Genomic DNA, 26,726 nt, shown 5'->3' with positions numbered 1-26,726 from the left:
AACCATCAAAATATCTCATGCCATATTTTTTTTCGATAAAACGATTGATGTTTAAAGCTTGACTTAAAACTTAATAAAAACTCCTGTTTTAAACATGAATTTTTTCAAGAAAAAATTTTTGAATGTCAAATTTAGTTTTTCATTAAAAAAAAATATTCAAGAAATTATTTTATTATTAAAAAAAATCTAAAAATAGACAGTTTTTTGCTCTTAACAAAGCAATTCTCAGAAAAGCAACGTTTCCATTGTACAAAAAAGGGTCATTGTACGATAAACATGATGAAACGTGAGTCAAACTCCTAACATCAGGATTTTTTGCAAGGAAAATATGCAAGAAATGTCATGTACTTATCAAACGCGGAATAGTTTTTCCTGATTGATTTTTTTTAAAATTTGTTTTTAATTTTATCACGTTTATTGGTATATAAAATGAGATTGTGAGTTAGTTAAAGCATCATAACCAAATTGTGAATCATCTTATCGACAACTTTAGAAGGATTAAATAATTTCAATCAACTTCAAGAAAGGGGTTAAAGATGAAAGCCTTTGGACTTTTCGTTGCAGTTTTCTGCGGATTTATGGCGATTTGCTACTCGCAATTAGGCGTTCCTGATCCAAGATGCCCAGCTCTTGGTACGGAATGTCGTTCAGCTCAACCGACGTATTTGCCGCACGAATCTGACGAAACTCAGTTTTATGTTTGCGTTCATGGAAATAGAGTTAACGTAACTTGTCCTCTTGGTACTATTTTCAACGTGACACTGAATGTAAGTGAACATCTTGAGACGTAATTTGAAAATGACTTTTGAATTTTTATATAGAGCTGTGCATGGCCTCATTGTCCTGCGGTAAGTACGACTTCAACTAGTTCAACGTCAACTACAAGTTCGACTACTGAAAGCACGACAACTACTGAGCCAACAACTACAAGTACGACTACTGAAAGCACGACAACTACTGAGCCGGTAAGTACGACTTCAACTAGTTCAACGTCAACAACAAGTTCTACTACTGAAAGCACGACAACTACTGAGCCAACAACTACAAGTACGACTACTGAAAGCACGACAACTACTGAGCCAACAACTACAAGCACGACTACTGAAAGCACGACAACTACTGAGCCAACAACTACAAGCACGACTACTGAAAGCACGACAACTACTGAGCCAACAACTACAAGCACGACTACTGAAAGCACGACAACTACTGAGCCAACAACTACAAGCACGACTACTGAAAGCACGACAACTACTGAGCCAACAACTACAAGCACGACTACTGAAAGCACGACAACTACTGAGCCAACAACTACAAGCACGACTACTGAAAGCACGACAACTACTGAGCCAACAACTACAAGCACGACTACTGAAAGCACGACAACTACTGAGCCAACAACTACAAGCACGACTACTGAAAGCACGACAACTACTGAGCCAACAACTACAAGCACGACTACTGAAAGCACGACAACTACTGAGCCAACAACTACAAGCACGACTACTGAAAGCACGACTACTGAAAGCACGACAACTACTGAGCCAACAACTACAAGCACGACTACTGAAAGCACGACAACTACTGAGCCAACAACTACAAGCACGACTACTGAAAGCACGACAACTACTGAGCCAACAACTACAAGCACGACTACTGAAAGCACGACAACTACTGAGCCAACAACTACAAGCACGACTACTGAAAGCACGACAACTACTGAGCCAACAACTACAAGCACGACAACTACTGAGCCAACAACTACAAGCACGACTACTGAAAGCACGACAACTACTGAGCCAACAACTACAAGCACGACTACTGAAAGTACGACAACTACTGAGCCAACAACTACAAGCACGACTACTGAAAGCACGACAACTACTGAGCCAACAACTACAAGCACGACTACTGAAAGCACGACAACTACTGAGCCAACAACTACAAGCACAACTACTGAAAGCACGACAACTACTGAGCCAACAACTACAAGCACGACTACTGAAAGCACGACAACTACTGAGCCAACAACTACAAGCACGACTACTGAAAGCACGACAACTACTGAGCCAACAACTACAAGCACGACTACTGAAAGCACGACAACTACTGAGCCAACAACTACAAGCACGACTACTGAAAGCACGACAACTACTGAGCCAACAACTACAAGCACGACTACTGAAAGCACGACAACTACTGAGCCAACAACTACAAGCACGACTACTGAAAGCACGACAACTACTGAGCCAACAACTACAAGCACGACTACTGAAAGCACGACAACTACTGAGCCAACAACTACAAGCACGACTACTGAAAGCACGACAACTACTGAGCCAACAACTACAAGCACGACTACTGAAAGCACGACAACTACTGAGCCAACAACTACAAGCACGACAACTACTGAGCCAACAACTACAAGCACGACTACTGAAAGCACGACAACTACTGAGCCAACAACTACAAGCACGACTACTGAAAGCACGACAACTACTGAGCCAACAACTACAAGCACGACTACTGAAAGCACGACAACTACTGAGCCAACAACTACAAGCACGACTACTGAAAGCACGACAACTACAAGCACTACCACTGAACCATCAGTACAAGGATTTGATGTCCAACTTGCTTCTGCTACCTCTGAAGAACCATCAGCTCAAGGATTTGTTGATGAACTTGCTTCTGATGATGATATCGATGCGTTTTTCAATAATAAATAGACATGAGAAAATCGCAAATTAAAAATTTCAAATTTAAAATTTTCTTAAATATTTTTAATCTCAAAAATTTGTAGATTCAAGAAATGTTTTTGAAAATTCTAATAAAGAGAAACAACAAAACAAGAATCAATGTTTTTTTTCTAACTAAAATAATAACATTTATTTTTTACAAATGTTATTTTTCTCGAATATATGTAGGGCCATCTCTATTTTAATTTTTATTCCCAAGAAAATTAAGAAGTACATAAGAAGAAACAGAATTCTTAATTTTCAGTTTTGTTTAATTTTGAACAATAAAAATATCAAAACTCAACTGATTGATTTTATGATAGTTTGTATAAATTTTACTACTTTTGTATAAATTTTCGTTCAAATTATCAAATCATAATTATCATTATAGAAACAATTTTTGGATATTTTATCCTCGATTTTATCAACAATATCCTTCTTTCTTAATATCATGAATGTTTATGACATGAGACTATCGGTAATTTTAAGACACTAAATTTTTTCTTATCGTTGTTGTTCGAGTTTCGATTTAAGTAACATTGCAAGGTAAAAGAAATTAAAAAATAACTACATTAAAAATGTGAATGAAAAACTTATGAGAATTTATTATCTCATTCACAAAAAAAAATTAGCACACAAATTTTTTTTGTTATTATGAATTTTCTCATGTACCTGAAAAGCAAGGGACAAATGTTTAAAGGAATTTTTTCGCAAACCAAAACTTGTAAGAAAGCTAAAAATCATTAAAAAAATAAATTTTTAACAAACAAAAAATTCTAATCTTTTTATTCTAAAAAATCAATGTGAATCTTACCTAATGTTATGTTACATAACACAAAAAGCTTCAAATTGTTTGTACATTTAATCACTTTCATCTTTTGTTTGAGATTGTCTCACGTTTCCTTCTGTTCCTGTTTAGTATAAAAGCGATTGGACAATTGTCCAAAAAGTAGTTTCTGATTGTGATTCAAAGCTGCAGAAATGCTCCGGATAATATTAATTATTTCAATCGCGACAGTGCATTTTGTTGAAGCTGCTGTCATTTGCGTACCTTGCGAAAAGGATTATCATCATCCAGATGTAGATGACACTCAAAAATTTTTCAAGTGTGCCAATGGACGTTCTGTTCAATTCAATTGCCCGCCTCAAACGGTTTTCAATAATGAGATAAATGTAAGAAAAATTTTCTTTGAAAGCAGTTTTATAATTTTTTTTATGTTTAGGTTTGTGCTTGGCCACATGCAGAAGGAGAGAATTGTGGTGCTACTTTTAGAGAAATTCCGATACCTAACAATTCAGGATCTTTAACCGAGTCAAGCTCATCAACGACAGCTGAAGAACCATCACTTCAAGGATCACAAATATCTTCAACCGTTTCAAGTTCTTCAACCGAATCAAGTTCTACAGCCGATCCAAGCTCTTCAACCGATTCAAGTTCTTCAACCGAATCAAGCTCTACAGCCGATCCAAGCTCTTCAACCGATGCAAGTTCTTCAACCGAATCAAGCTCTACAGCCGATCCAAGTTCTTCAACCGATTCAAGTTCTTCAGCCGTTTCAAGCTCTTCAACCGATTCAAGTTCTTCAGCTGTTCCAAGCTCTTCAACCGAATCAAGCTCTACAGCCGATCCAAGCTCTTCAACCGATGCAAGTTCTTCAACCGAATCAAGCTCTACAGCCGATCCAAGTTCTTCAACCGATTCAAGCTCTTCTGCTTCATCAACCGATTTAAGCTCTTCAACCGATTCAAGCTCTTCAACCGAATCTAGCTCTCCTGCTTCATCAACCGAATCAAGTTCTTCAACCGATTCAAGCTCTTCTGCTTCATCAACCGAATCAAGTTCTTCTACCGATTCAAGCTCTTCAACCGTTTCAAGTTCTTCTACCGAATCTAGCTCTTCAACCGTTTCAAGTTCTTCAACCGATTCAAGCTCTTCTGCTTCATCAACCGAATCAAGTTCTTCTACCGATTCAAGTTCTTCAACTGTTTCAAGCTCTCCAAGCTCTTCAACGACTGACGAACCATCACTTCAAGGATCACAAATATCTGAAGGAGAAGACTTTATGGCAGCAGATCTCGTTGGAAGACGCCCATTGAATGTACAAGTCGTAACAAGTGATCAATATTCCACAACTCTATCTCCTCAAAAAACATCAGAAACTCCAAGTACAACGGAAGACGACAATTCCGGAATGTTTGCCCGATTGCAAACGATGATGGAAAGCTGGTACCAACAAGAAGCAAAAACACTTGAACAACAAAAACAAGAGCAATTAGCTTCGGAAAAGAGCACAATATTGGGATATCTCGATCGAATCGAGTTAGCACTCAGAAACCTCTTAGCTAATTGTAACCTTTGCAGCAAGCCAAAAGAAGATATAACTCCAACACAACCAACAGTAACAATATCACCAATTATAACACCAATGGACAAATCCACAAACTTTGAGATACCAATTGGGCGCCGACAAGTAATCAACGGTTAAACAGCTTCATTAGAAATGCATCACGATTCAATGTCAAGTTCGAAATTGTCGTGATATCAATTCTTGCACGAGTAACAACACACTAAAGAGACAACTTTCCGTTCTTTGTTCTTCGTGTTTCGGATCCAATCGTATTTTAATGAATTTTCAACTAATAGGCAATCTCAACCTCTATTTATATCTTTAAAAAACCGATGTCTCCATAAAATAATCGATCATTTTGTTAATAAAAGTTCTTAGATAAACATGAAGATTTTCTATTTTTCCGTATTACTTTATCTGGCATTAGTAAAAGTTGCTGCTGGCGATCAATGTCCTGAAGTAGATGACGAATACGCGACTTATTTGCCGCATGAATCGGATTGCAGTTTGTTCTACGAATGCTCTAATGGGACTCCAATCATGTTGAGTTGCCCCCCGACTTTGGAATGGAATCGCGAGTTAAATGTAAGAAATGTATCTCAACATTCTCGATGATAACTTGAGTTTCTGTTTTAGGTTTGTGACTGGCCAGAAGATGCTAATTGCTCCTAAATATCAAAATTGTACGGAAATTTTTTTTGAAATCAATAAAAAATTGAAATTTTAAGAAATTTTCTTCGTGAAACAATTCAAAATTGTTTTTTTTCCTGTTTTTCATTCCATCACGTTACAGTGCTCTTCCTGTAGTTACCGAAATCACGTCTTGAAAATAATATATAAGCGTTTCTCATAAGACACATGTCAAGAAAGTCAACGATGAAGCTCTTTGTATATCATTTGTTGCCGCTCGTTGTCATTTTCATCAACAATTGCTGCCCACAACCTAATGGAACTTGTACTGAAGATGTCAGCTACAGACTTTTACCGGATCTGTGTAATTGTTCCATGTACCATTTGTGTTTTTATCGAAGCTCGATACCAATGGAATGTCCTGCAGGAACGAACTTTAATACAACTACTGAGGTAAATTTATTTAAATTAAAATTTAACATCTTAATTTTTCAACAAGCCAAGCCAATCTATCTTTTGTTTACAATCCCATAAAAATGGCGCCAAAATTTGACAGTTTGACATTTGTGTTAAAAACCCAGTTGACATTCATGTTTTTCATCCCTCTGGTGGTGAGAAATAAAAGTTGTTAAATTTTTTTTACCGCATTTCGACGAAAAAATGCGGTATTAAACTCGACTTTCTTGTTAAAAATCTAAAAAAAATTAAAATTAATTTTTTTCACAGACTTGCGATCACAAATGGCGAACAACTTGCAATCCATCAGCAGCATGTGAAAACTTATCAACTTAAAAATAGCGACAAAACTCCGAATGCAGTTTTCAGTCGCAGCAGCAGCCAATAATTTATAATAAAATGCAGACGAGAAATCTGAAAAAGACAACAAAGATATTTTATTTTTACGTCGATGATGTACAAAAAAGACCTTAAGGCAATCCAATTTTCATCTCCAGTGTGCGCATATGTGCGAACAAAGTGCAAAATACATTCGCACACACTTGAAATCAATACTCGTTTACTCCTTTTCTGGATCTCCTTTGGTATGCTAATGTCGATGCATTGCATTTGAAATCCAAGCAAATATTCAGTCAACTATGAAATGGCAGTTTCTGACCGAATCTCAATTCAACGAGAGCGCTTTTTATAAAGAAAACAAAGAAATTTTCTTTGAAAAGACATTCAACCATAAAAAAGACAAAAAAAAATTTTTAACAAGAAAATCATCTGGTATGACGATTAAATTGCAGCGTACAAGATAACTGCACCCTTTAGAACGATAAATCTCTCCGGTTTTCCTGCCATACAATTTTCATTGTCGTGTCGCACACATGTGCCATTTTCGAAAATATTTCCCCCGAAAAAAAAGGAAATATAATGAAGATCGAACGCCCACTACGCCAGACAACAGCAAGCAACATAGACTAACTGCAAAAACAGACAGAAAAAGAGTGTAATTTTAACACTAGAAATTTATAACGTCATTAAATATCGCTTTTTCTTCCTCGCCACGGATTGCTCACACATTCATCTTTCGCATTCACTCATTCACTGGTTGAGTCGGAAATGCATGCATTGACTATATCATCTCCTATTTATTTAATGGTATATGCCAAAAATTATTTCAACTTTATTTTTCTTGTTCTTTGTGCAATTACTTACGAGCTTCTTAAATACACAGACAACGAAAAAGAAGAAGGCAAAAAGTTTGCCATAGTTTTGTTTAACGTTGAGAAAGACGAGATAAATAGTCGTTAGATGCCTTTTTTTTTGCTCAACACAAACGGAAGTCAAAGAGGACGAAATAGTGTTGGTGATGATGCTTTTTAAGTAGGTTGAACAAAATTTCATTTAAAATTTCTTTTCCAATCACTGAAAATTAGAACTTTGTTTCATGAAAAAAAATGATAAAGCGCCATCTAACGTCAACATTTTCACTTTTTGGCTTTCAAACGCCCTCTATTAGGTAATTTTTCAGTTCTTGCCTTATAAATTGAAATTTTGGCTTCATTAAACATCCTTTATTTTGTTTAATTTTCACTTGTTGTATTCTGATTTTTTTTTTGCCCCCATATTTCAAACTGATGTTCTAAATTTTTCTACCTACAAGGGAAATTTTGTTTCAAAAAATGAATTTACCACTAAATTTTTTGACTTGATTCAAATTGAAATTTTGAAAAAGAAGAGCCATTACGTTCAAATTTTTCCATTTTGCTTTTCAACTTGAATTTTTTGTTTCATAAAACGCCCTCTGTTGACTAAAAACTTATTTGTCCTCTGATCATATTCATCTGCGTCGAAATTTTTACTTTTTGTTTTGTAAACGCCCTCTGTTGAAAATTTTTAATTTTTTATTGAAATTTTTACTATAGCAAGAGCCATCTATCGTTAAATTTTTTTTTGTTCATACAGCGCCATCTTATTCAAATTTAAATTTTATTTTGAAAATGAATTTTGTACTTTTGCTTATCTTGCTTTTCAACTTGAGTTTTTTGTTCAATGAAGCGCCTCTTCAGATTTTCTATTTTTAAAAAAATTTTTTTTTTAAAGTTCCATCTTTTGATAAATTTTTCTAATTTTTGTCTTTCGTTTTGCTTCAATTTTTCATATCTTTCTTACAAATTCAAGTTCCTTTTTTGGTTAAACTTTTCTTATTGTTTTTCCAAATTGATCTGTTGTGTTTCATAAAACGCCCTCTGTTGACTAAATACTTATTTCTTCTGAAATTTTTGAAAATAAACAATTCATAAAGCGCTATCTTGCGTCGAAATTTTCTACTTTTTGTTTTTAAAACACCCTTAGTTGACTGAATTTTAACTTTTTTTTATCTCTAAAAATGAAAATTTTACTATAGCAAGAGCCATCTATCGTTAAATTTTTTTGTTCAAAAAGCGCCCTCTATAGTTCATATTTTCACTTCTTATCTCTGAAAATGAATTTCTAAAAGCGCCATCTAACGTCAAAAATTTCACTTTTTTTTGTTTAAACGCCCTCTTTTGGCTAATTTTTGAAATTTTACTTGCTTTTCTTAAACTAACTTTTTCAGTTTTCTATTTTTGATTCAAAAATTTTACAAAACAAGTTAAAAATCCAAAAGAAAATTGTCCATCCTACTGCCAAAGTTCATATCATTTGTTTCATACTCCAGTACCTCATATATTTATTCATCTTCCTGTTCCTTCATACGTTCTAACAGCATCTACTGGCAGTAACGAGCAAAGAAAACGCCCGACAAAAAATACTCGATTATTATTAAAGGAACAAAATCTACTGTAATGCCTTTTCAACTTTAGTTTGTTCACAAAGCCATGTGTTATCACAATTTTATGTGTGCAACTTTCGTCTAAGGTTGCAGCAGCAAGACAATACAAAGTTTTAAAGTGCTTGAGACACTCACATAACGCCAGAGGAAGAGAGGGAGAGAGAAAAACTTTAAAGGAAATATATTAGGGTAGTTAACGCCAACAAGGACTTTGTAGCAGAATATGATGCATTTTTTTTTGCTACAACTTGCTGAGTAATAGAGTGAAAAAAAAGTTAGATTTTCTCTTATTTAAAGTACATTCCGCATCGTTAGCATTTTATTTCGTCTGATGATTATTTTACATTTTTTTTTTAGAATTTACCATACTGTCTCGTCTTTTCGGAGTAATAATAATGTAAGGATGACACAAAGAGAGGAGAAGAATATTTTAAGAGATGCTACTACTTCAAAAGTTCAGGACATAAAATATTTCAAGGGTCATAAATGGGGCATGAAATGAAGCGGGTAAGTGGAGTCAAGAGAGGTGTTAATACTAAAGAGAAGGCGAAAAAAATGGAATGAACGAAGAGAGGAAAGGTGAAGGAGCATTGCAATGAATTTAGAGTGTTTTATATGGCGACACTTGAAAATTATAATGTTATTACAGTGAATAAGGTTATTGCGGTTGATTAGATGGGGAGGAAAAAAAGTCGTAAATTAATGATACTTTAATGAGTTTTTATGGTTTTTGGCAATCTTTTGGCTCTTGATACTTTTTTTTATCTCAATTTCTTTAATTAAGTTAAGATTTATTTTTTCAGCTTTTGGCCTAAAAGGAGCTAACTTTCTCAGATTTTGATCTAATGGGACATAAACTTCAATATTTGCGTTCAAAAAATTAAAAAGACTTAAAAAATTAAAAACTGAGGCTTTTAGAGCTAACTTTTTCAATTTTTTTCAGCTTTTGGCCTAAAAAGAGCTAACTTTCTCAGATTTTGATTTATGAATAGCTAAAATTGAAAATTTTCTCTCAAATCATAAAAAATACTTTGAGATAAAAAATTTTAGCTTTCAGAACAAATTTTCAGCTCTTAATCTGAAAAGAGCTAACTTTTAGATTTTTGTTAGGATTTTGGCCTAAAAAACTTAAAATCCAAAATTCATGTAAAAAAATCAATTTCCTTACAAATCTAACAACAAAAGTCAGGAAAAATCGAAAAAATTCAATAATTCCCATCATCATCTTTTTCTCCATCGACACTTTCCATTTAATGTCTAACCACTTATATTTATGTATATTACGAGGTATATTGTCCCATCAAACATAATATCGACACGCGTATAGCAAAAAAAAATCACGTTTTCACACATGTGAACTTTGTCACGCTTTTTCTCTTCTTTTTTTGTGTCGAATTTTCCGCACATATTTTTTCACTTTTTCCATATACTTTTTTTTTCGCAGACAAGAAATATGAATTCATTTGGTTGAGGATAAAGGAAGAAGAGAAAAAAAAACGAAAATGGTTGTTCGCACGATTTCCAAAGCAGCAACAAGTTGGGATTTGCAAAACATTGATCGAAATTTCACTGAAATTCGTTAAAAAATTTTGCTTCCGGAAAAAAATCTCATCATCTTGAAGAATCTTTTTTTTATCGTTCTTTTGTTGGGTTATTAAAAGAACATCAAATACAATTATTTTTCACTATAAAAGTGGGAGACACATGTAACAGATTGCTTTTTATACATTGTTTAGACGTTTAGTGTGCGTTTTTATGTCTTGTACATTTTACTTGCGCGCTACGGAGAATTTTTGTGTCGGTACAAGACAAAGATAGATCATCATCGCTACAAATTATTATTTATAGAGGAATTTCCGTCTTGTACACGAAAATATCTATCAAAGACCTTGGTTGTCGTAAAAATAAGAGATGAAAGTGATGTGAATTGAAGGATTTTAGCGGTTTTTTATTTTTTCAAATTTATTAAGGTAAATATAAATTTTTTTTTTTAATTTTAAGCAAATTTTTTTTTTTAATTAAATTTTTTATTTAATTTTTAAAAAATAAATTAATAAAATAAAAAATAAATTAATTAATTAAAATTGTAGGTAAATATTTTTTAAAAATCTTATTAAAAATTTTAATAAATTTTTTTTTTTATTTTTTTTATTAAAAATAAAATTTTTTTTAAACAATTTAACAAATAAAAATAAAAATAAATAAAAAGTTATATTTTAACAAAAAATAGGATAATTAATTATTTTATTTAATTATGAAAATGTAATTAAATTTAATAAATTAATTAATTTAATTTTATTAATTAAAAATTAAAAATAATTTTTTTAATATTAAATTCTAAGAAAATTTTGATTTTTAAAATGAATAAAATTTTTAGAATTTCAATTAATTTTTTTTTTAAATTAATTAATAAAAAAAACTATTTAGTTTTCAATAAAATTAAATTATTCAGTTAGAAATTGTTTTAAAAAATTAATTTTAAAAATAATTTTATTTTAATAATCAAAAAATATTAAATAAAATAAATAAATTGAATAAAAATAAATTGAATAAAAATTTATAAAATAACATAATTTTAATAAATTGAATGAAAATTCAATGAAATATTTTATTTTTTTCGATTTTTTTTTAATTATTTAATTTCTATATTTTTTTTATAAAAACAGAAAAATGTAGAAAATAAATAATAAAAAATATTTTTTTAAATTAAGTTTAAATTTCATTATTTTATAAATTTTTATTTAATTTATTTATTTCAATTATTTTTTAATATTTTTTGATTATTTAAATATTTTTTTTTTAAATTAAAAATTAATTTTTTAAAACAATTTCTAACTGAATAATTTAATTTTATTGAAAAAAAAAATTAAAAATTTTTTAATACAAATTTTAATATTATTTTTTTTAGAATTTTCATCACGGAATGACATCAAAACTTACCAAAAATCAACTTTTTTCCTTAAAACCTTCCAAAAATACCGTAAAATTTCCCGTTGGTACGTCGAAGAAAAGTCATATTGTTTTTCCGCTCTTTTCATTTTGTTATTACATTATTTTTATTACGTCGTTGTGTGTGTTTGCGAGCAAAACACGGCTGGAATGACAACACTTTCTTCGACACAATTTTTTTTACGACATTCAACGAGAAGCAAGGTGAAGACAGCGATATGGCACGATGACGAAAATTATGTGAAAATGTAATTAAATTAAATGTGTAGGTGGCGAAAATTTTGACGATGATTGGAAAGTGTCACAAATGTTTTGTTAAAATTTTAATAACGAAAGGATAACGAGACAAAATTTAATTAACGATAAGCGATAATTAATTAAAAGTTAATGACCAGGCGTTGACATTTGAGCAACAGGTGAAAATTTGGCGAAAGAGGTAACTTCAAAAGAAAGAAAAAAAAATGCAACAAGTTCCGATTATGATAAACTCAAGTACAAGACAAACAAACGTGACCAGGCAACACACGAGGGAGCATAGCGACGGTTGCTAAGGCGCTCGAATATTTGGTAAACAAAACATTCTACGTGTTAAATCAAGTGCATAAAAGCTGAATTTCGCCAGAAATTCAAACAAAGGAAAAAGTTGAATTTTTTTCTCGAAATAAATCGAGTTATCCAGCATGTTGGTACGTGAGGGCGAGTACACGAAAACGATTTACACTTTGGTAAAAATAAATTTTTTAACATTTTTTCCCTTTTTTAACTCAATTTTCTTCTTTTAGATCAAAGAGGAACGTTTCAACGATGCGATTAAAATTCTCGTAAACATTCCCGAGGCTTCGACAAATCGTGCAGGACTTTCCCTTCTTGGTCATTGTTACTACCAATGTCAAGATTTCATCGAAGCTGCGAATTGTTACGAGCATCTTTGCTCTCTTTACCCGGAAAATCAAGATTACAAACTTTATTACGCCCAATCTCTCTTTCAAGCGGGTCTTTTTGAAGAAGCATACAAAATTACGACCCAAATTACCTCAGAAGAGCTGCGGGAAAAAATTTTACAACTACAAAGCGCCATCTGTTATGGAAACGAAGATTACGCGGCAGCCCAAAGTTTGATCATTCAACGAAATCCGGCGAGCGAACAAACCATGAACGACGAAGGTTGCCTACTTTATCAAGCTAACATGTTCGACGACGCGCTCCAACGTTTCAACTTGGCTCTTCAAACGGGCGGCTTTCACCCCCTAATTGCCTACAACGCCGCCTTGTGTCATTTTAAGAAAAAAGAAAACTCACAATCTTTAAATTACATTGCCGAGATCGTTGAACGGGGAATTCGAAACCATCCCGAACTCGGAATTGGAGCTCAAGCTGAAACCGAAGGCGGAGCAAGAAGTGTCGGAAATCCCCCCTCGCTTTCAACTTCGGGTTTGACCCAAGCTTTGAACTTAAAAGCTGCGATCGAGTACCAAGAAGAAAATGTAGAGGGCGCTCGTGAAGCTCTCTTGGATTTGCCGCCGAGAACAGAGCCGGAATTGGATCCAGTTACTTTGCATAATATGGCGTTGACAGATACAACAGGCGGCGGTGCCGGATTGAGACGATTGGCGTTTTTGTTGGAGCTGGGACCGCCAACTTGTCCGCCAGAAACGTTTTCGAATTTGTTGCTTTTGTGTTGTAAGCATGAGATGTACGATACGGCAGCGGATATTTTGGCGGAACATGCTGATATGACGTATAAGTATTTGTCGCCGGTAAGGAAAATTTCGCAAAATTAGATTTTTTATTGGATTTTGGAGAAAAAAATTTTAAAGTTCAAAATGTGCATTGGGGGAAAAAATATTATGTGTACTGGGTTGAAAATAAGAGTCAAATATTAATGAGAATGTGCATTGGGAATAAAATTTTCGATTCAAAGTGAACCAAATTATAATAAATATGCACTGGGTTAATAAAGTTTCATTCGCGGAGACAATTAAAGCTTAATAATGAGCATTGGGAACAAAATTTTAAAAAAATGATAAAAAATCACTTTAAATTTGCATTGGGTTAAAAATAAATTTATAAATTGGGACAGAAATTCATTAGAATGTGCATTGGGATTAAATATTGGATTCAAAATTAAAAATAATTACATTAAATGTGCATTGGGTTTAATAATTTAAGATAAAACTATCAATATTGTACATTGTGAATGAAATTTAAAATGTAAACTGGGCATAAAATATGTTTTGGGAAAAAAACTGAATTCAAAATTTTAATATTTTTAATTTTAGAAACAAAAAAGTTACGAATGTGCATTGGGAAAAAAATTTAGACATAAAACTGATCAAAAAACTCATCAAATGTGCACTGGGTTAAAAAAAATTGAATTAAGACAATAATTAATTAAAATGTGCATTGGGAGTGAAATTTGCAATGAAAACTGAGTAAAAATGTTCATTAAATGTAAACTGGGCTGAAAAAATTAATATGCAGAGTCAAAAAATGTATGAAAATGTGCATTGGGAAAAAATTCAGAGAAAAAAACTGAGTCACATTTTTTTAAAATGTGCACTGGGTTAAATTTTAAATAAATAATGACAGAAATTAACAAAAAATGCTTTAAAAATGAAATTCAGTATAAAAACTAAGCGAAAATGGTCTCTAATGTGCACTGGGTAAAAAATTTTAAATAAACAATGCGACAAAAACCAATAAAAATGTGCATTAGGACAATAATAAAAACATATAACCTAAAAAAGCAATATTATACCTTCAAAAATCTTCTAACAAAATTTTTCTTTATATTTTTAGTACCTTTACGACTTACTGGATGCACTAATAACCGCTCAAACATCATCCGAAGAGGCAGAACAAAAATTAGGAACCCTAGCTACCAACTTAGCAGGTCGCTTACGTCAAATGGCGGCTCGCGTTCAAGAATTACGCAACAATCCCGATCAAAATTTACTTCGCGCCGCATTACGAGACTACGAAAGTACTCATGACAAGTAAGAAAAACCTAAAAAATCAAGAAAAATTTAAAAATCAAAAATTTTTTTTAGTTACTTACCCGTCGCAATGGCTCGAGCTTGGATTTATTGGCGAATTGACGATTTCGCAAGTGCTGAACGTGAATTCCACGCTTCGGCAGAATTTTGTGCAGAAACCCCTACTTGGAGATTACATGCGGCTCACGTGCTTTTCATGCGTGGCGACAAATATAAAGAAGCTGCTGCCTTTTACGAGCCCATTGTGCGACAAAATTACGATAACGTAAGAAAAATCCTTAAAAAATTCAAATTTTCTTAAAAAAAATTTTTTTTTTTTAGATTTTATCAGTATCGGCAGCTGTTTTGGCGAATTTATGCGTGGCGTATATCATGACGAGCCAAAATGAGGAAGCAGAGGAACTCATGAGGAAAGTTGAACGTGCGGAAGAGCGCAAAGGCAACGGCGCGGGACAATTGCTCCATTTGTGCATCGTGAATCTCGTTATCGGGACCCTTTATTGCGCCAAGGGCAATTACGAATTTGGACTTTCGCGCATCGCTCATGCCTTGGATGGGGGGCAAGGACCGCGATTATGCGCCGATACGTGGCTCCATGTGAAAAGATGTGTCCTTGGACTGTTAGCTGGCTTAGCAAAACAAAATATTGTGCTGCCCTCCGTTGCGATCCAAGAAGTTTTAAGTTTTCTCCATACTTGTGAAGGTACGAAATTCGATTAAAACTTTATCTCGGAGACGTGATGCGCATTAATTTTAATTTTTTTTGTAAATTTTTCAGTTTATGGTCTTACGAGTCCTTCAGTGTTGGCGGGACCGTTAGAGGAGGAAGGTAGCGAACGTTTGCCGACAATTGGCATTGAAGCGAGAAAGTTACGTGCGCTTTTGCTGCGTCTCATGGAGTACAACTAACCGAGGAACAAACATTCATTGAGATAAATGTCCCGTAATAAAAATGATAAATTTGACGTCATAAATTTTGTCCAGATTTTTGCATCCGAGGAAACTTTTGCTAATCGATATCTAAGTCAAGCTAGAGTGACTCGGATTAGAAATAATTAAATTTCAACTCTTAAAACTGCAGCAAGAAGTCCGTTCACTCAAATCTCGGCAATATTGGCAAATAACTTGCTAACGAAAGGCAAATTTTCAGTTTTGTCTCTCTTTTGGATCCGTTCTTCGTTTAGTTGCACAATTGAAAAGCACAAAAATTTATCAAGCAAATATGTAAAGAAAGAGAAGATTAAATTCATTTTTATTGTCATATGACCAACGACCTGCTTTTTTGTCGTACATATGTGAAAGTCGAAACGGGAGTAGATAAAAGATGACAAAAACCGAAAAATAGTTTGGGAAAAATTTTTTGCATGCATCGACTCGCACACAGATGTTCAGTTCAATGGAGAGAAATTTAATATTTTTGGGCAAATATTCGGGATTTTTTGTCGATTTATTGGGAAATTTGAACAGAAGTCATTTGATGTTGGTTTAAATGTTGGAGAAAATATTCGAATGTCAGTTGTTTGAAGGATCTGTAATGAAATTAAGAGAAAATAGTAAAATTTTACGAATTTAATTCAAAAGTTAACCAATTTCTTATCAATAATTATTAGATTTTTAACGTAAAATAATCAAATTTATAACCTAAAAATATAAAAAGTATGAAATTCTTCAAAATATCAAAATTAGCAGATTTTCTAACCTCAAATTACAAAATTTTCCTATTTTTAACCCCAAATTTACAAATATTTCAATTTCTAACCTCAAATTCACAAATATTTCAATTTCTAACCTCAAATTCACAAATATTTCGTTTTCTAACCTCAAATTCACAAATTTTTCGTTTTCTAACCTCAAATTCACAAATTTTTCGTTTTCTAACCTCAAATTCACAAATATTTCGTTTTCTAACCTCAAATTCACAAATATTTCGTTTTCTAACCTCAAATTCACAAATATTTCGTTTTCTAACCTCAAATTCACAAATATTTCGTTTTCTAACCTCAAATTTACAAATTTTTCGTTTTCTAACCTCAAATTCACAAATATTTCGTTTTCTAACCTCAAATTCACAAATATTTCGTTTTCTAACCTCAAATTCACAAATATTTCGATTTCTAACCTCAAATTCACAAATATTTCGATTTTTAACCTCAAATTCACAAATTTTTTGATTTCTAACCTCAAAATTATTTTTTTTGGTTTTCTAACCTCAAATTTAATTTTTTTAGTTTTTTAACCTCAAATTTACAAATTTTTCCTTTTTTAACCTCAAATTCACAAATATTTCGTTTTCTAACCTCAAATTCACAAATATTTCGATTTCTAACCTCAAATTCACAAATTTTTCGTTTTCTAACCTCAAATTAACACAAATTATTACCTCAGATTCAAAATTATTCATTTTTCTAATTAAAACTCATTAAAATTTTCCATTATCTAATTAAAATTGTTAAAAAATAGCAAATTTAAACAAAAAATTGTCAATTATTTTGACTTTTTTTGCTGAAAACAATGAAAATTTTCTAAACAAACCACAAAGTTTCTCTTGTCTCGCAAATTTTAAATGACGGACTTGTCTAAAGAACTTTCAATTTGCAGAGAAAAAAAATACTATTTCTCGCTTGAAAAAGTTGTGACGCACATTCTGCTTTCAATTTTCAACGAAGAACGACGACCAAGGGGAGGAAAAAGGATAGCATTTTATCTATTGTTAGTATATTAAAATGCAAATCGTGCACAATTTTCTCATCTATTTCACTTCATTCTTATCCAAGCTACTGACCTACTATTAACAGAAAAAAAAAACTAAAATCTGACTTGACTTCGTACACAAAACTCGAAAAAAAAAGAGTTGTACACAATTATTGCCTTATCTTTCATTCTTTCGTCCTGAGTCTCGTTTTAATTTTATTTTTAAATGTTTTGAAAAATATTTAAGACAACAACAACGACACTCTCGAAGCAAAAGTTGGTTCAATGTCTGTTTTGAACTTTGTTTGAAAACTATTTTTTTGTTGTTGTTGTTGCTTCGACTGACAGTCTTTATTTTTACTTTTTTTTGTGTTGTTTTGAAAAGTATGGAAGAGAGATAAACATTTTGAGGAAGGTACAGTCAATTTGAATGGAAATCTCCTCGTACAAGTCTATAAATAGCAAAAAAAAAAAAAATTAGACAAAAATTTAAGGCGTCTCTGACCCAAATTTCATTTTTAAGTTTTTTTTTGTCGGTCTGTCTGGATTTTCTTCCCCCTCTTCAAAAAGCAAACACACATTCACAATATTTTACTTAACCACACTTGACTAAGCATTATCTCTCGGTCCGTGTGCTGTCTGTCGGAATGGCATTCAAGGAAAGTGTATTTGGGGATGTTATTAGCAATATTATTATTATTTGTGACTGTAGAGAGTGGCAGGAGAGAAAGTACGTGTTGTGGCGAAAGACTTCCTTTCCTTTTTCCACAATCTGTAGACTGCATCTGGCTTATTTATGGTAGAGATATGGGCTAAATTAGGAAAATTGCATTTCAGGCAGAACGTAAAGAGGAGACAAAGAGTTTCTCTAAAAAAAATAAAAAGTTTATTGGATTGGTAAGATTTGGGTTGAATCCTTTAAAATATTGAATAAAATTTGAATAAATATAAAGAACTTTTAAAAGAATTTATGAAGAAACATAAAATTTAAATATTTTACTCGATTTTAATTTCTTTTAATTTCTATTTTGAAAAGTTTTTTCAAAAATTCAGTTTTTGACACGGTTTTTGACACAGTTTTTTTGCTCTTGATTTAGTTTTGAAAACAAAACTTTGTCAAAGGAAAAATTTTTTTTCAGTTTCAATTTTTTGGCAGCTTTGAGTTCAAAATGATTAAAAATGATAAATTAGAGCCCTCTGACAAATTTTTATCCATTTGGAGCAAGATTTGACAAAAATGGCTTTGACACAGTTTTTTTTTGCTCTTGATTTAGTTTTCAAAACAAAACTATGTCAAAGAAAAAAATTTTTTTCAGTTTCAATTTTTTGGCAGTTTTGAGTTAAAAAATGATTAAAAATGATAAATTAGAGCCCTCTGACAAATTTTTATCCATTTGGAGCAAGATTTGACAAAATTGGCTTTGACACAGTTTTTGACACAGTTTTTGACACAGTTTTTTTTGCTCTTGATTTAGTTTTTAAAACAAAACTATGTCAAAGAAAAAATTTTTTTTCAGATTCAATTTTTTGGCAGTTTTGAGTTAAAAAATGATTAAAAATGATAAATTAGAGCCCTCTGACAAATTTCAATCCATTTGGAGCAAGATTTGACAAAATTGGCTTTGACACAGTTTTTGACACAGTTTTTGACACAGTTTTTGACACAGTTTTTGACACAGTTTTTTTGCTCTTGATTTAGTTTTTAAAACAAAACTATGTCAAAGAAAAAATTTTTTTTCAGATTCAATTTTTTGGCAGTTTTGAGTTAAAAAATGATTAAAAATGATAAATTAGAGCCCTCTGACAAATTTTTATCCATTTGGAGCAAGATTTGACAAAATTGGCTTTGACACAGTTTTTGACACAGTTTTTTTTTTGCTCTTGATTTAATTTTTAAAACAAAACTATGTCAAAGAAAAAATTTTTTTTCAGATTCAATTTTTTGGCAGTTTTGATTTGCAAAATGATTAAAAATGATAAATTAGAGCCCTCTGACAAATTTTTATCCATTTGGAGCAAAATTTGACAAAATTGGCTTTGACACAGTTTTTTTGCTCTTGATTTAGTTTTTAAAACAAAACTATGTCAAAGAAAAAATTTTTTTTCAGATTCAATTTTTTGGCAGTTTTGAGTTGCAAAATGATTAAAAATGATAAATTAGAGCCCTCTGACAAATTTTTATCCATTTGGAGCAAAATTTGACAAAATTGGCTTTGACACAGTTTTTGACACAGTTTTTTTGCTCTTGATTTAGTTTTCAAAACAAAACTATGTCAAAGAAAAAATTTTTTTTCAGATTCAATTTTTTGGCAGTTTTGAGTTAAAAAATGATTAAAAATGATAAATTAGAGCCCTCTGACAAATTTTTATCCATTTGGAGCAAAATTTGACAAAATTGGCTTTGACACAGTTTTTGACACAGTTTTTGACATAGTTTTTTTTGCTCTTGATTTAGTTTTTAAAACAAAACTATGTCAAAGCAAAAATTTTTTTTCAGATTCAATTTTTTGGCAGTTTTGAGTTGCAAAATGATTAAAAATGATAAATTAGAGCCCTCTGATAAATTTTTATCCATTTGGAGCAAAATTTGACAAAATTGGCTTTGACACAGTTTTTGACACAGTTTTTGACACAGTTTTGCTCTTGATTTAGTTTTGAAAAAAAAAACTATGTCAAAGAAAAAATTTTTTTTCAGATTCAATTTTTTGGCAGTTTTGAGTTGCAAAATGATTAAAAATGATAAATTAGAGCCCTCTGACAAATTTTTATCCATTTGGAGCAAAATTTGACAAAATTGGCTTTGACACAGTTTTTGACACAGTTTTTTTGCTCTTGATTTAGTTTTCAAAACAAAACTATGTCAAAGAAAAAATTTTTTTTCAGATTCAATTTTTTGGCAGTTTTGAGTTAAAAAATGATTAAAAATGATAAATTAGAGCCCCCTGACAAATTTTATCCATTTGGAGCAAATTTGACAAAATTGGCTTTGACACAGTTTTTGACACAGTTTTTTTTTGCTCTTGATTTAGTTTTTAAAACAAAACTATGTCAAAGGAAAAAATTTTTTTTCAGATTCAATTTTTTGGCAGTTTTGAGTTAAAAAATGATTAAAAATGATAAATTAGAGCCCTCTGACAAATTTTTATCCATTTGGAGCAAGATTTGACAAAATTGGCTTTGACACAGTTTTTGACACAGTTTTTTTTTGCTCTTGATTTAGTTTTCAAAACAAAACTATGTCAAAGAAAAAATTTTTTTTCAGATTCAATTTTTTGGCAGTTTTGAGTTAAAAAATGATTAAAAATGATAAATTAGAGCCCTCTGACAAATTTTTATCCATTTGGAGCAAGATTTGACAAAATTGGCTTTGACACAGTTTTTGACACAGTTTTTGACACAGTTTTGCTCTTGATTTAGTTTTGAAAAACAAAACTATGTCAAAGAAAAAAATTTTTTTCAGTTTCAATTTTTTGGCAGTTTTGAGAAAACCTTTTATTTCTCGCGTTAATTTCTTGAAAGAAACCCAAAGAAAAGTGAATAATTTTTCACCTTTGACCCAAAACCGTCACCATTCAACCCAACTTCTAATTTATTTCCTGTTAACTTTTCGTGTATCAAAGTCGCTGTTTTGCATCGCACTTCATCTCACCCGACATCATAATAAACCAGAAAATGCATCAAGTGCAAATGAGAATGACTTGCAAGCCGAAAAGCGCAGCGAAAATTTCCTCCTGCAATACATTAAAAGTGTTTTTATTTCACCGCACACAGTAATCTTAAATCTTTCCTTAGATTTTTTCCCGTTGCTTGCTGCGAACGAGAGAAAAGGAGAGAAAGAGTCTATTATATTCGCTGCCTTTGCATGTGCATTATTTTAATGCATCTTCGGCAGAGTAAGTAAAAGATTCCTTTTTTGTGGCACAACAGAGGCTATCAGCCTCATTTATTACACTCTGTATGACGTTGCGCGTTGCTCTGTGTGGATAACATGCAAAAACATATTCCATTAATTTAAATGTACATGAATTTATATTTTGCCGAGGAAAAGTTGCTTGCTGTCTTTTTGCATCCTCAAAAGTTTTTAAAGTTGTTTTACTCTGCGGAAAGATGCGAGAAATAATTAAATTTTTAAAAAAATTAATTAATTAAATTTGTTTAATTATTTAAAAAAAAAAACGAAAAAAAATAAATAATTAAAAAAATTAAAAGAAAAATTAATTTAATTTAATTAAATATTCAGAATGTTTAAAATATTTTAATTAAATAATTTTTTATTATTTTTTTTATATTTTATTATTTTATTGTGTAATTTTTTAAATTTTTTTTAAATAAAAATTTAATAATTATTTTTAAACTATTTTTTGAAATGAAAAATTTTTAATTTAATAAAATTAATTATTTATTTTTATTTAAAAAAAAAAATTTTTTATTTTTATTAAAAAAAATGATTTATTTTTTTTTCTTTTATTTTAAATTTTTTTTAATTATTTTTTAAATATTATTTGAACTTTTTTTTAAATAATTATTTTTTATTAAAAAAATTATTTTTAATTATTTTTTATTTTTTCATTTATTTTTTTAAATTTTTTTTTATTTAATTTTTGAAAAATATTAATTTAAATTTTTTTTTACCTTTCCCGCACCTTCACGAACCAAACTAATGACCATAAAGTGTGAATTTGTAGATATTGCACCTACTTGAGGTTACTCCCAACAAGTAAATTAAGAATATGCACCAAAGACTCGTTTTTCTTTCCTCTTCTTCCTGTTTTCGTGGCGACAATTTAATGTTCCTCGTAAAATCGATAGTGACCAAAAATGAAGCTAAAAATAAAAGTTTTCAATGATTTATGAAGAAAAAAAAAATAAAAGTTGAATTGCACATCGTCACAAATTCTCGCACGTTGCATGAACAAAAACATCATCACCTGGAGAAAAAAAAATGAAATGTTGAGATGTCATTAGTAAGTGAACAAGAGTAACTTTCTGTGTAATATTTTTGATGAAAAATGAGGTAAGAACGAACAAATCACATAAAAATTGGAACATTTGCGCGATAAAAAGTTGAAAAAAAAAATTTATGAAGAGAGTGATTTTTTAAAAGGTTAAATGTGTATTTTTTTTTGATTGAAAAGTCGATAGTTTTGACGGTTTTAAGGCATTTTGTGACCTAATTTTTATTTGATTTAATGAAATTTTTCTTTAATTTTATTTTCCTTAGAATGAAATTTTATTTGTTTGAGCTCATATTCATTATTAAAAAGATTTTTTTAAAATTTTGAAGTTCGAAAAACAAAAATTTTAAGAAAAATTTACTAATTAATTAACAAATTTTAAGAAATTAATTTAAAAAATTTTTTTCAAGATAAAAATCGTCTTAAAATTTTCCAATTTAGACTTAAAACGTAGAAAATTTGGAGAAATTTTTAATTTTTTTGTCAAAAATATTTTAAAAATGTAAATTAAAATTTTTAAGTTTTACTGTAAATTTTTATAAAAAAAAAATAATTTCTTAATTAATTAGTTACTCCTGGTATTGGTTAGGTTATTGGATATTCGTTAAAATATTTTATCAATTTTTTAATTTTCATTTAGTAAAATTGAATAAATTTAAAAAAAAATAATTAAATAAAACAAATAAAAAAAAAATCAATTAAAATAAGAAATTAAGAGCATTTGAGTCAAATATTTAACTAAAAAACTTTAGTTTTTAAATTTTTATTTTTTTTAAATTTTATTTTTTTTTTTTTTTATTTAAAATTATTTTCAAATTTTATAAAATTATATTTTTAAAATTTTTTAAAATTTTTTTTATTCTTAAAATTTATATTTTTTAATATTTTCTTATTTATTTATAAAATTATCACTCAAAGACAGTTTTTTCTCCCATTCAAATAACTGACGTTCACTTTTCAACCGTTAGATGGCGCCTTACTCTTTCTACAGTGCAACCTCCGAACAATAAATTCCTCAAAATTCTTTAAAAAACTTTTTTCCCCTAATTTTTCAAGCTCTTTTCTCTCACAAAAATCTAAAATTTCAATAAAATTCCTTCCAAAACCCAAAAAATAAAAATTTTCTCCAAAAAATCCCATGAATGTGAACCAAAAATCGCCAAACTAACCTTTTATGTACAGAAACAGCACAACCGAGTGACTTTTAAATGCCATAGACACACATTCATTCCACTACATTTGTGAATCTGTGATAATAATAGCCAGCAAAAAATTCGAAGCATCTACATGCCGTCGTAGTCGTCGTCGTTGTTGTTGTAGTAAAAACGGCGCAACTAGAAATGATGAGTCATAGTTTGTCTTCGTCGTCAAACATCAAAATCGCAATAAAAACATCAAGTTGTCCTCTTAGCGAGTGTTATGGAGCGCAAGAAGACAGATTTCGAACGTAACCGAATAGCACTTTACTTACAATGTTTTTTTTTTGTATTGATTTAGTTCGAGAGTACTTCTTTTTTTTCATCGTACAAGCGGCTTTTTATCGATATGGGTGTAAAATAAATTTGCCATATGTCGTTTTTTTGAGTGATGGAATTTTTTTATCGCCTTTTTTTATTAGAAGTAAGAAAAATTGAGCAACGCAGACAAATGCGAGACAAGAATTTTTTTCACGTGGCACGTTGAGAATTGCGTGTCTTGGAAAAATTCATTAAGATCATTGTCTTTGGCATTAGGACCTAATATAACGTGATATGCCCAATAATCATAATTTTTTTGTAATTTTTTAATGAAAAAAGGATTCGTGATAAAATATTTTTGTAACGAAGCCCAACCCAAATTTATTTATTTTTTTTTTGTAATTTATTTTTTTAGCTAATCTGTAATTTTCAATCATTTTTTCGTGGCAGGTTTGATCAATACCGGGCGCACGCACATAATTCCATGACACGAAAGAATTGAGTGAGCGGGAAAAAATCAATACGAGCTTTTTGTGTGGGTGTCCGTTTATTTTATAAAGTTACATTTACATGAAAATTTTGCTCATTAAAAGGGATAAAAAAATTCTTGTTAAAGAAAATTTCTTGAAAAATATTTTTAAAAAATGCGATTTAGGTAAAAAATTTTTTTTTGGGAAAAATTTAATTTAAGTTTATGTTTGAACATTATTTCAGCACCATTTCGCTGTCGTTTAATGGTTGGTTGATGTAAATGTAACAAAATAATAAAAATATGAACAATATGAAATTAAATGTCGGAATTTGTGAAAGGTACGGATGGGACTGTCAATAACGAGGAGACATTGTTGCTTATTGCGATTATTTTTTGAGTGGCGTTCGATTAAAAAGTTGGATATCCTGATTTTTTTGAGTTTTTGGAAATCAATTTGAAAAATTCATCATTGAAGAAAATTAATTTTTAAAATTTTTTTGACATGAATTTACGAAATAAAAATTTTTTTTGGAAAATATTAATTTTTTTTTAATTATTTTTTTTCTTTTCTTATTATTTATGATTAAAAAAATTTCAGGTTTTCTAAATTTTTAGAATTTTTAAAAATTAATAGAAAGCAAATTTTAAAGAAAATAGAAAAATTTAGAGAAATTCGTTAATTTTTAAATATTGTCATATAAAAATGTAAATTAATTAATTAATAAATTAAAAAATTAATTAAAGTAAAAAAAAAAAATAATTAAAGCAAAATTTTAAAATTTTCACAAAGTATCATTGTTAAAAAAAAATTACAGTAAAAAATAAAATAAAATAATAAAAATTGATAAAAAAAAAATAAATAAATTTGCAATTAAACTATGAACCAAAATAAATTTCGACTATTTACTGATTTAATTAATAATAATTCAATAATTAATTTTATAGTAATTTTATTTTAATTTAAATAAAACAATAGTGAAGTTAATAAAAAATTTTATTTAATTAAAATAAAATTTTTAAAATTTTTTAATAATTCATAATTTGATTGATAAATTTAATAACTTCATTAATTTATTTATTGTTTTAAATATTTTTAATTTATTTATTTTTAAATTTTAGATTTTTTTAAAAATAAAAAATTATTAATTTTGAATAAAATATTTTAAAAATATATTAAAATTTATTTATTTATCAAACAAATTTAAATATTAATTAATTTTCAATTATTATTATTATTTAATTTTATTTATAATAATAATTATTTTTTTTTAAGTTTTTTAAACAAAAATTTAACATTTATTTAAAAAAAATTATAAAAATTTATTCTAAATCTTTTTCAATCATTAAAATAAAAAAAAATAAATAAAGTAATAAAAAAAATAAATAAAATAATATTAAATTCGGTAAATAAAAATAAATATATTGAAAATTAATATTAATTGTATTGTTAAAAATTTCAAGAAAATTATTTTAATTTAAAGCAGATATTAAAATAAAAAATAATTTTTATTCTAATTTTAACCCTTAAAAATTTAAATAAATCCCTTGCTTGCAATATTTGATCAATTCAACTAATTAATAAAAATCTTTCCTTAAAACCAGATTCCGATGACTCACCCAAAGAACTTGATAAATAATAAAATGTCAGATTATCACCAACAAATACTCACCTTACAACTCTTGTGTCTTTTTTAAAGCATCGACAGACAAATTCACATCCATGTACGGCCATATGTGTGCAAAAATAAAAATAATGAGGCAAAAAAAGGAACGAAACATGAAGGTCGAATAACGTACGCGATGGTATTTTGCATGTTTTCTCGTAAAGTCGCTACGAAAGACGATCCTCTCTAATTGCGTTTGACCAAAAACAGGTTTTATGCAATTTTTTTATTTTCACGAAACTTAATACGAAATGCGTACAGAGAAGCATAAAAACTTCTCTTTGCACAAATATTTATCTGTCGTCACGAAAATTTAAATAAAACAATTTTTTCGAAGCATTTCGTGACAAAACCTGCGAATTAATTAAACTTTTTTTTATTTTCAACAACTTTGAGGAAGTAGCGATGTTATTATCAGAGAATGGATTTCTTTGCCTGAACTCGACACAAAAAGCCGCAAGTCGGGTTTTGTAACTGTTTTTTCGCATACTTTTACTCGCGATCGCATAAAAAAAATAATAAATACTCACTTAGTGAAGGTCATTTATTGTAATGCTTCCTTCCTTC

At 29.9% G+C, this 26,726-nt stretch overlaps 3 protein-coding genes across 3 annotated transcripts; all 3 read left to right on the top strand.

Annotated features, from left to right (window-relative positions):
- Nucleotides 1–479: 479 nt before the first annotated feature.
- On the top strand, nucleotides 480–2,844 carry LOC134835511 (mucin-2-like). The gene is made up of 2 exons (XM_063850390.1): nucleotides 480–767; nucleotides 822–2,844. Exons 1-2 carry the CDS (start codon nucleotides 537–539, stop codon nucleotides 2,727–2,729), a joined length of 2,139 nt encoding a protein of 712 aa, XP_063706460.1. The 5' UTR covers nucleotides 480–536; the 3' UTR covers nucleotides 2,730–2,844.
- Nucleotides 2,845–3,719: 875 nt separating this feature from the next.
- Nucleotides 3,720–5,874, top strand: LOC134835510 (uncharacterized). Its single transcript, XM_063850389.1, has 3 exons — nucleotides 3,720–3,911; nucleotides 3,962–5,671; nucleotides 5,723–5,874. The coding sequence occupies exons 1-2, from the start codon at nucleotides 3,720–3,722 to the stop codon at nucleotides 5,222–5,224; spliced, it is 1,455 nt and encodes a 484-aa protein (XP_063706459.1). The 3' UTR covers nucleotides 5,225–5,671; nucleotides 5,723–5,874.
- Nucleotides 5,875–12,604: 6,730 nt separating this feature from the next.
- On the top strand, nucleotides 12,605–15,853 carry LOC134835590 (tetratricopeptide repeat protein 30 homolog). Its single transcript, XM_063850476.1, has 6 exons — nucleotides 12,605–12,649; nucleotides 12,707–13,681; nucleotides 14,724–14,920; nucleotides 14,975–15,185; nucleotides 15,242–15,623; nucleotides 15,699–15,853. The coding sequence occupies exons 1-6, from the start codon at nucleotides 12,605–12,607 to the stop codon at nucleotides 15,827–15,829; spliced, it is 1,941 nt and encodes a 646-aa protein (XP_063706546.1). The 3' UTR covers nucleotides 15,830–15,853.
- Nucleotides 15,854–26,726: the final 10,873 nt, after the last annotated feature.

The sequence above is a fragment of the Culicoides brevitarsis genome, chromosome 3 (assembly GCF_036172545.1).
Source record: "Culicoides brevitarsis isolate CSIRO-B50_1 chromosome 3, AGI_CSIRO_Cbre_v1, whole genome shotgun sequence".
NCBI classification, from domain to species: Eukaryota; Metazoa; Arthropoda; class Insecta; order Diptera; family Ceratopogonidae; genus Culicoides; species Culicoides brevitarsis.
This window is presented reverse-complemented; position numbering and strand designations above follow the sequence as displayed.

Bases quoted from the DNA above. Each gene is read 5' to 3' on its own strand.
- LOC134835511 (XM_063850390.1), top strand. From the start codon at position 537: ATGAAAGCCTTTGGACTTTTCGTTGCAGTTTTCTGCGGATTTATGGCG. The intron at 768-821 runs GTAAGTGAACAT...ATTTTTATATAG, and splicing joins TTTTCAACGTGACACTGAAT to AGCTGTGCATGGCCTCATTG.
- LOC134835510 (XM_063850389.1), top strand. From the start codon at position 3,720: ATGCTCCGGATAATATTAATTATTTCAATCGCGACAGTGCATTTTGTT. The intron at 3,912-3,961 runs GTAAGAAAAATT...TTTTATGTTTAG, and splicing joins TTTTCAATAATGAGATAAAT to GTTTGTGCTTGGCCACATGC.
- LOC134835590 (XM_063850476.1), top strand. From the start codon at position 12,605: ATGTTGGTACGTGAGGGCGAGTACACGAAAACGATTTACACTTTG. The intron at 12,650-12,706 runs GTAAAAATAAAT...TTCTTCTTTTAG, and splicing joins CGAAAACGATTTACACTTTG to ATCAAAGAGGAACGTTTCAA. The intron at 13,682-14,723 runs GTAAGGAAAATT...TTATATTTTTAG, and splicing joins CGTATAAGTATTTGTCGCCG to TACCTTTACGACTTACTGGA.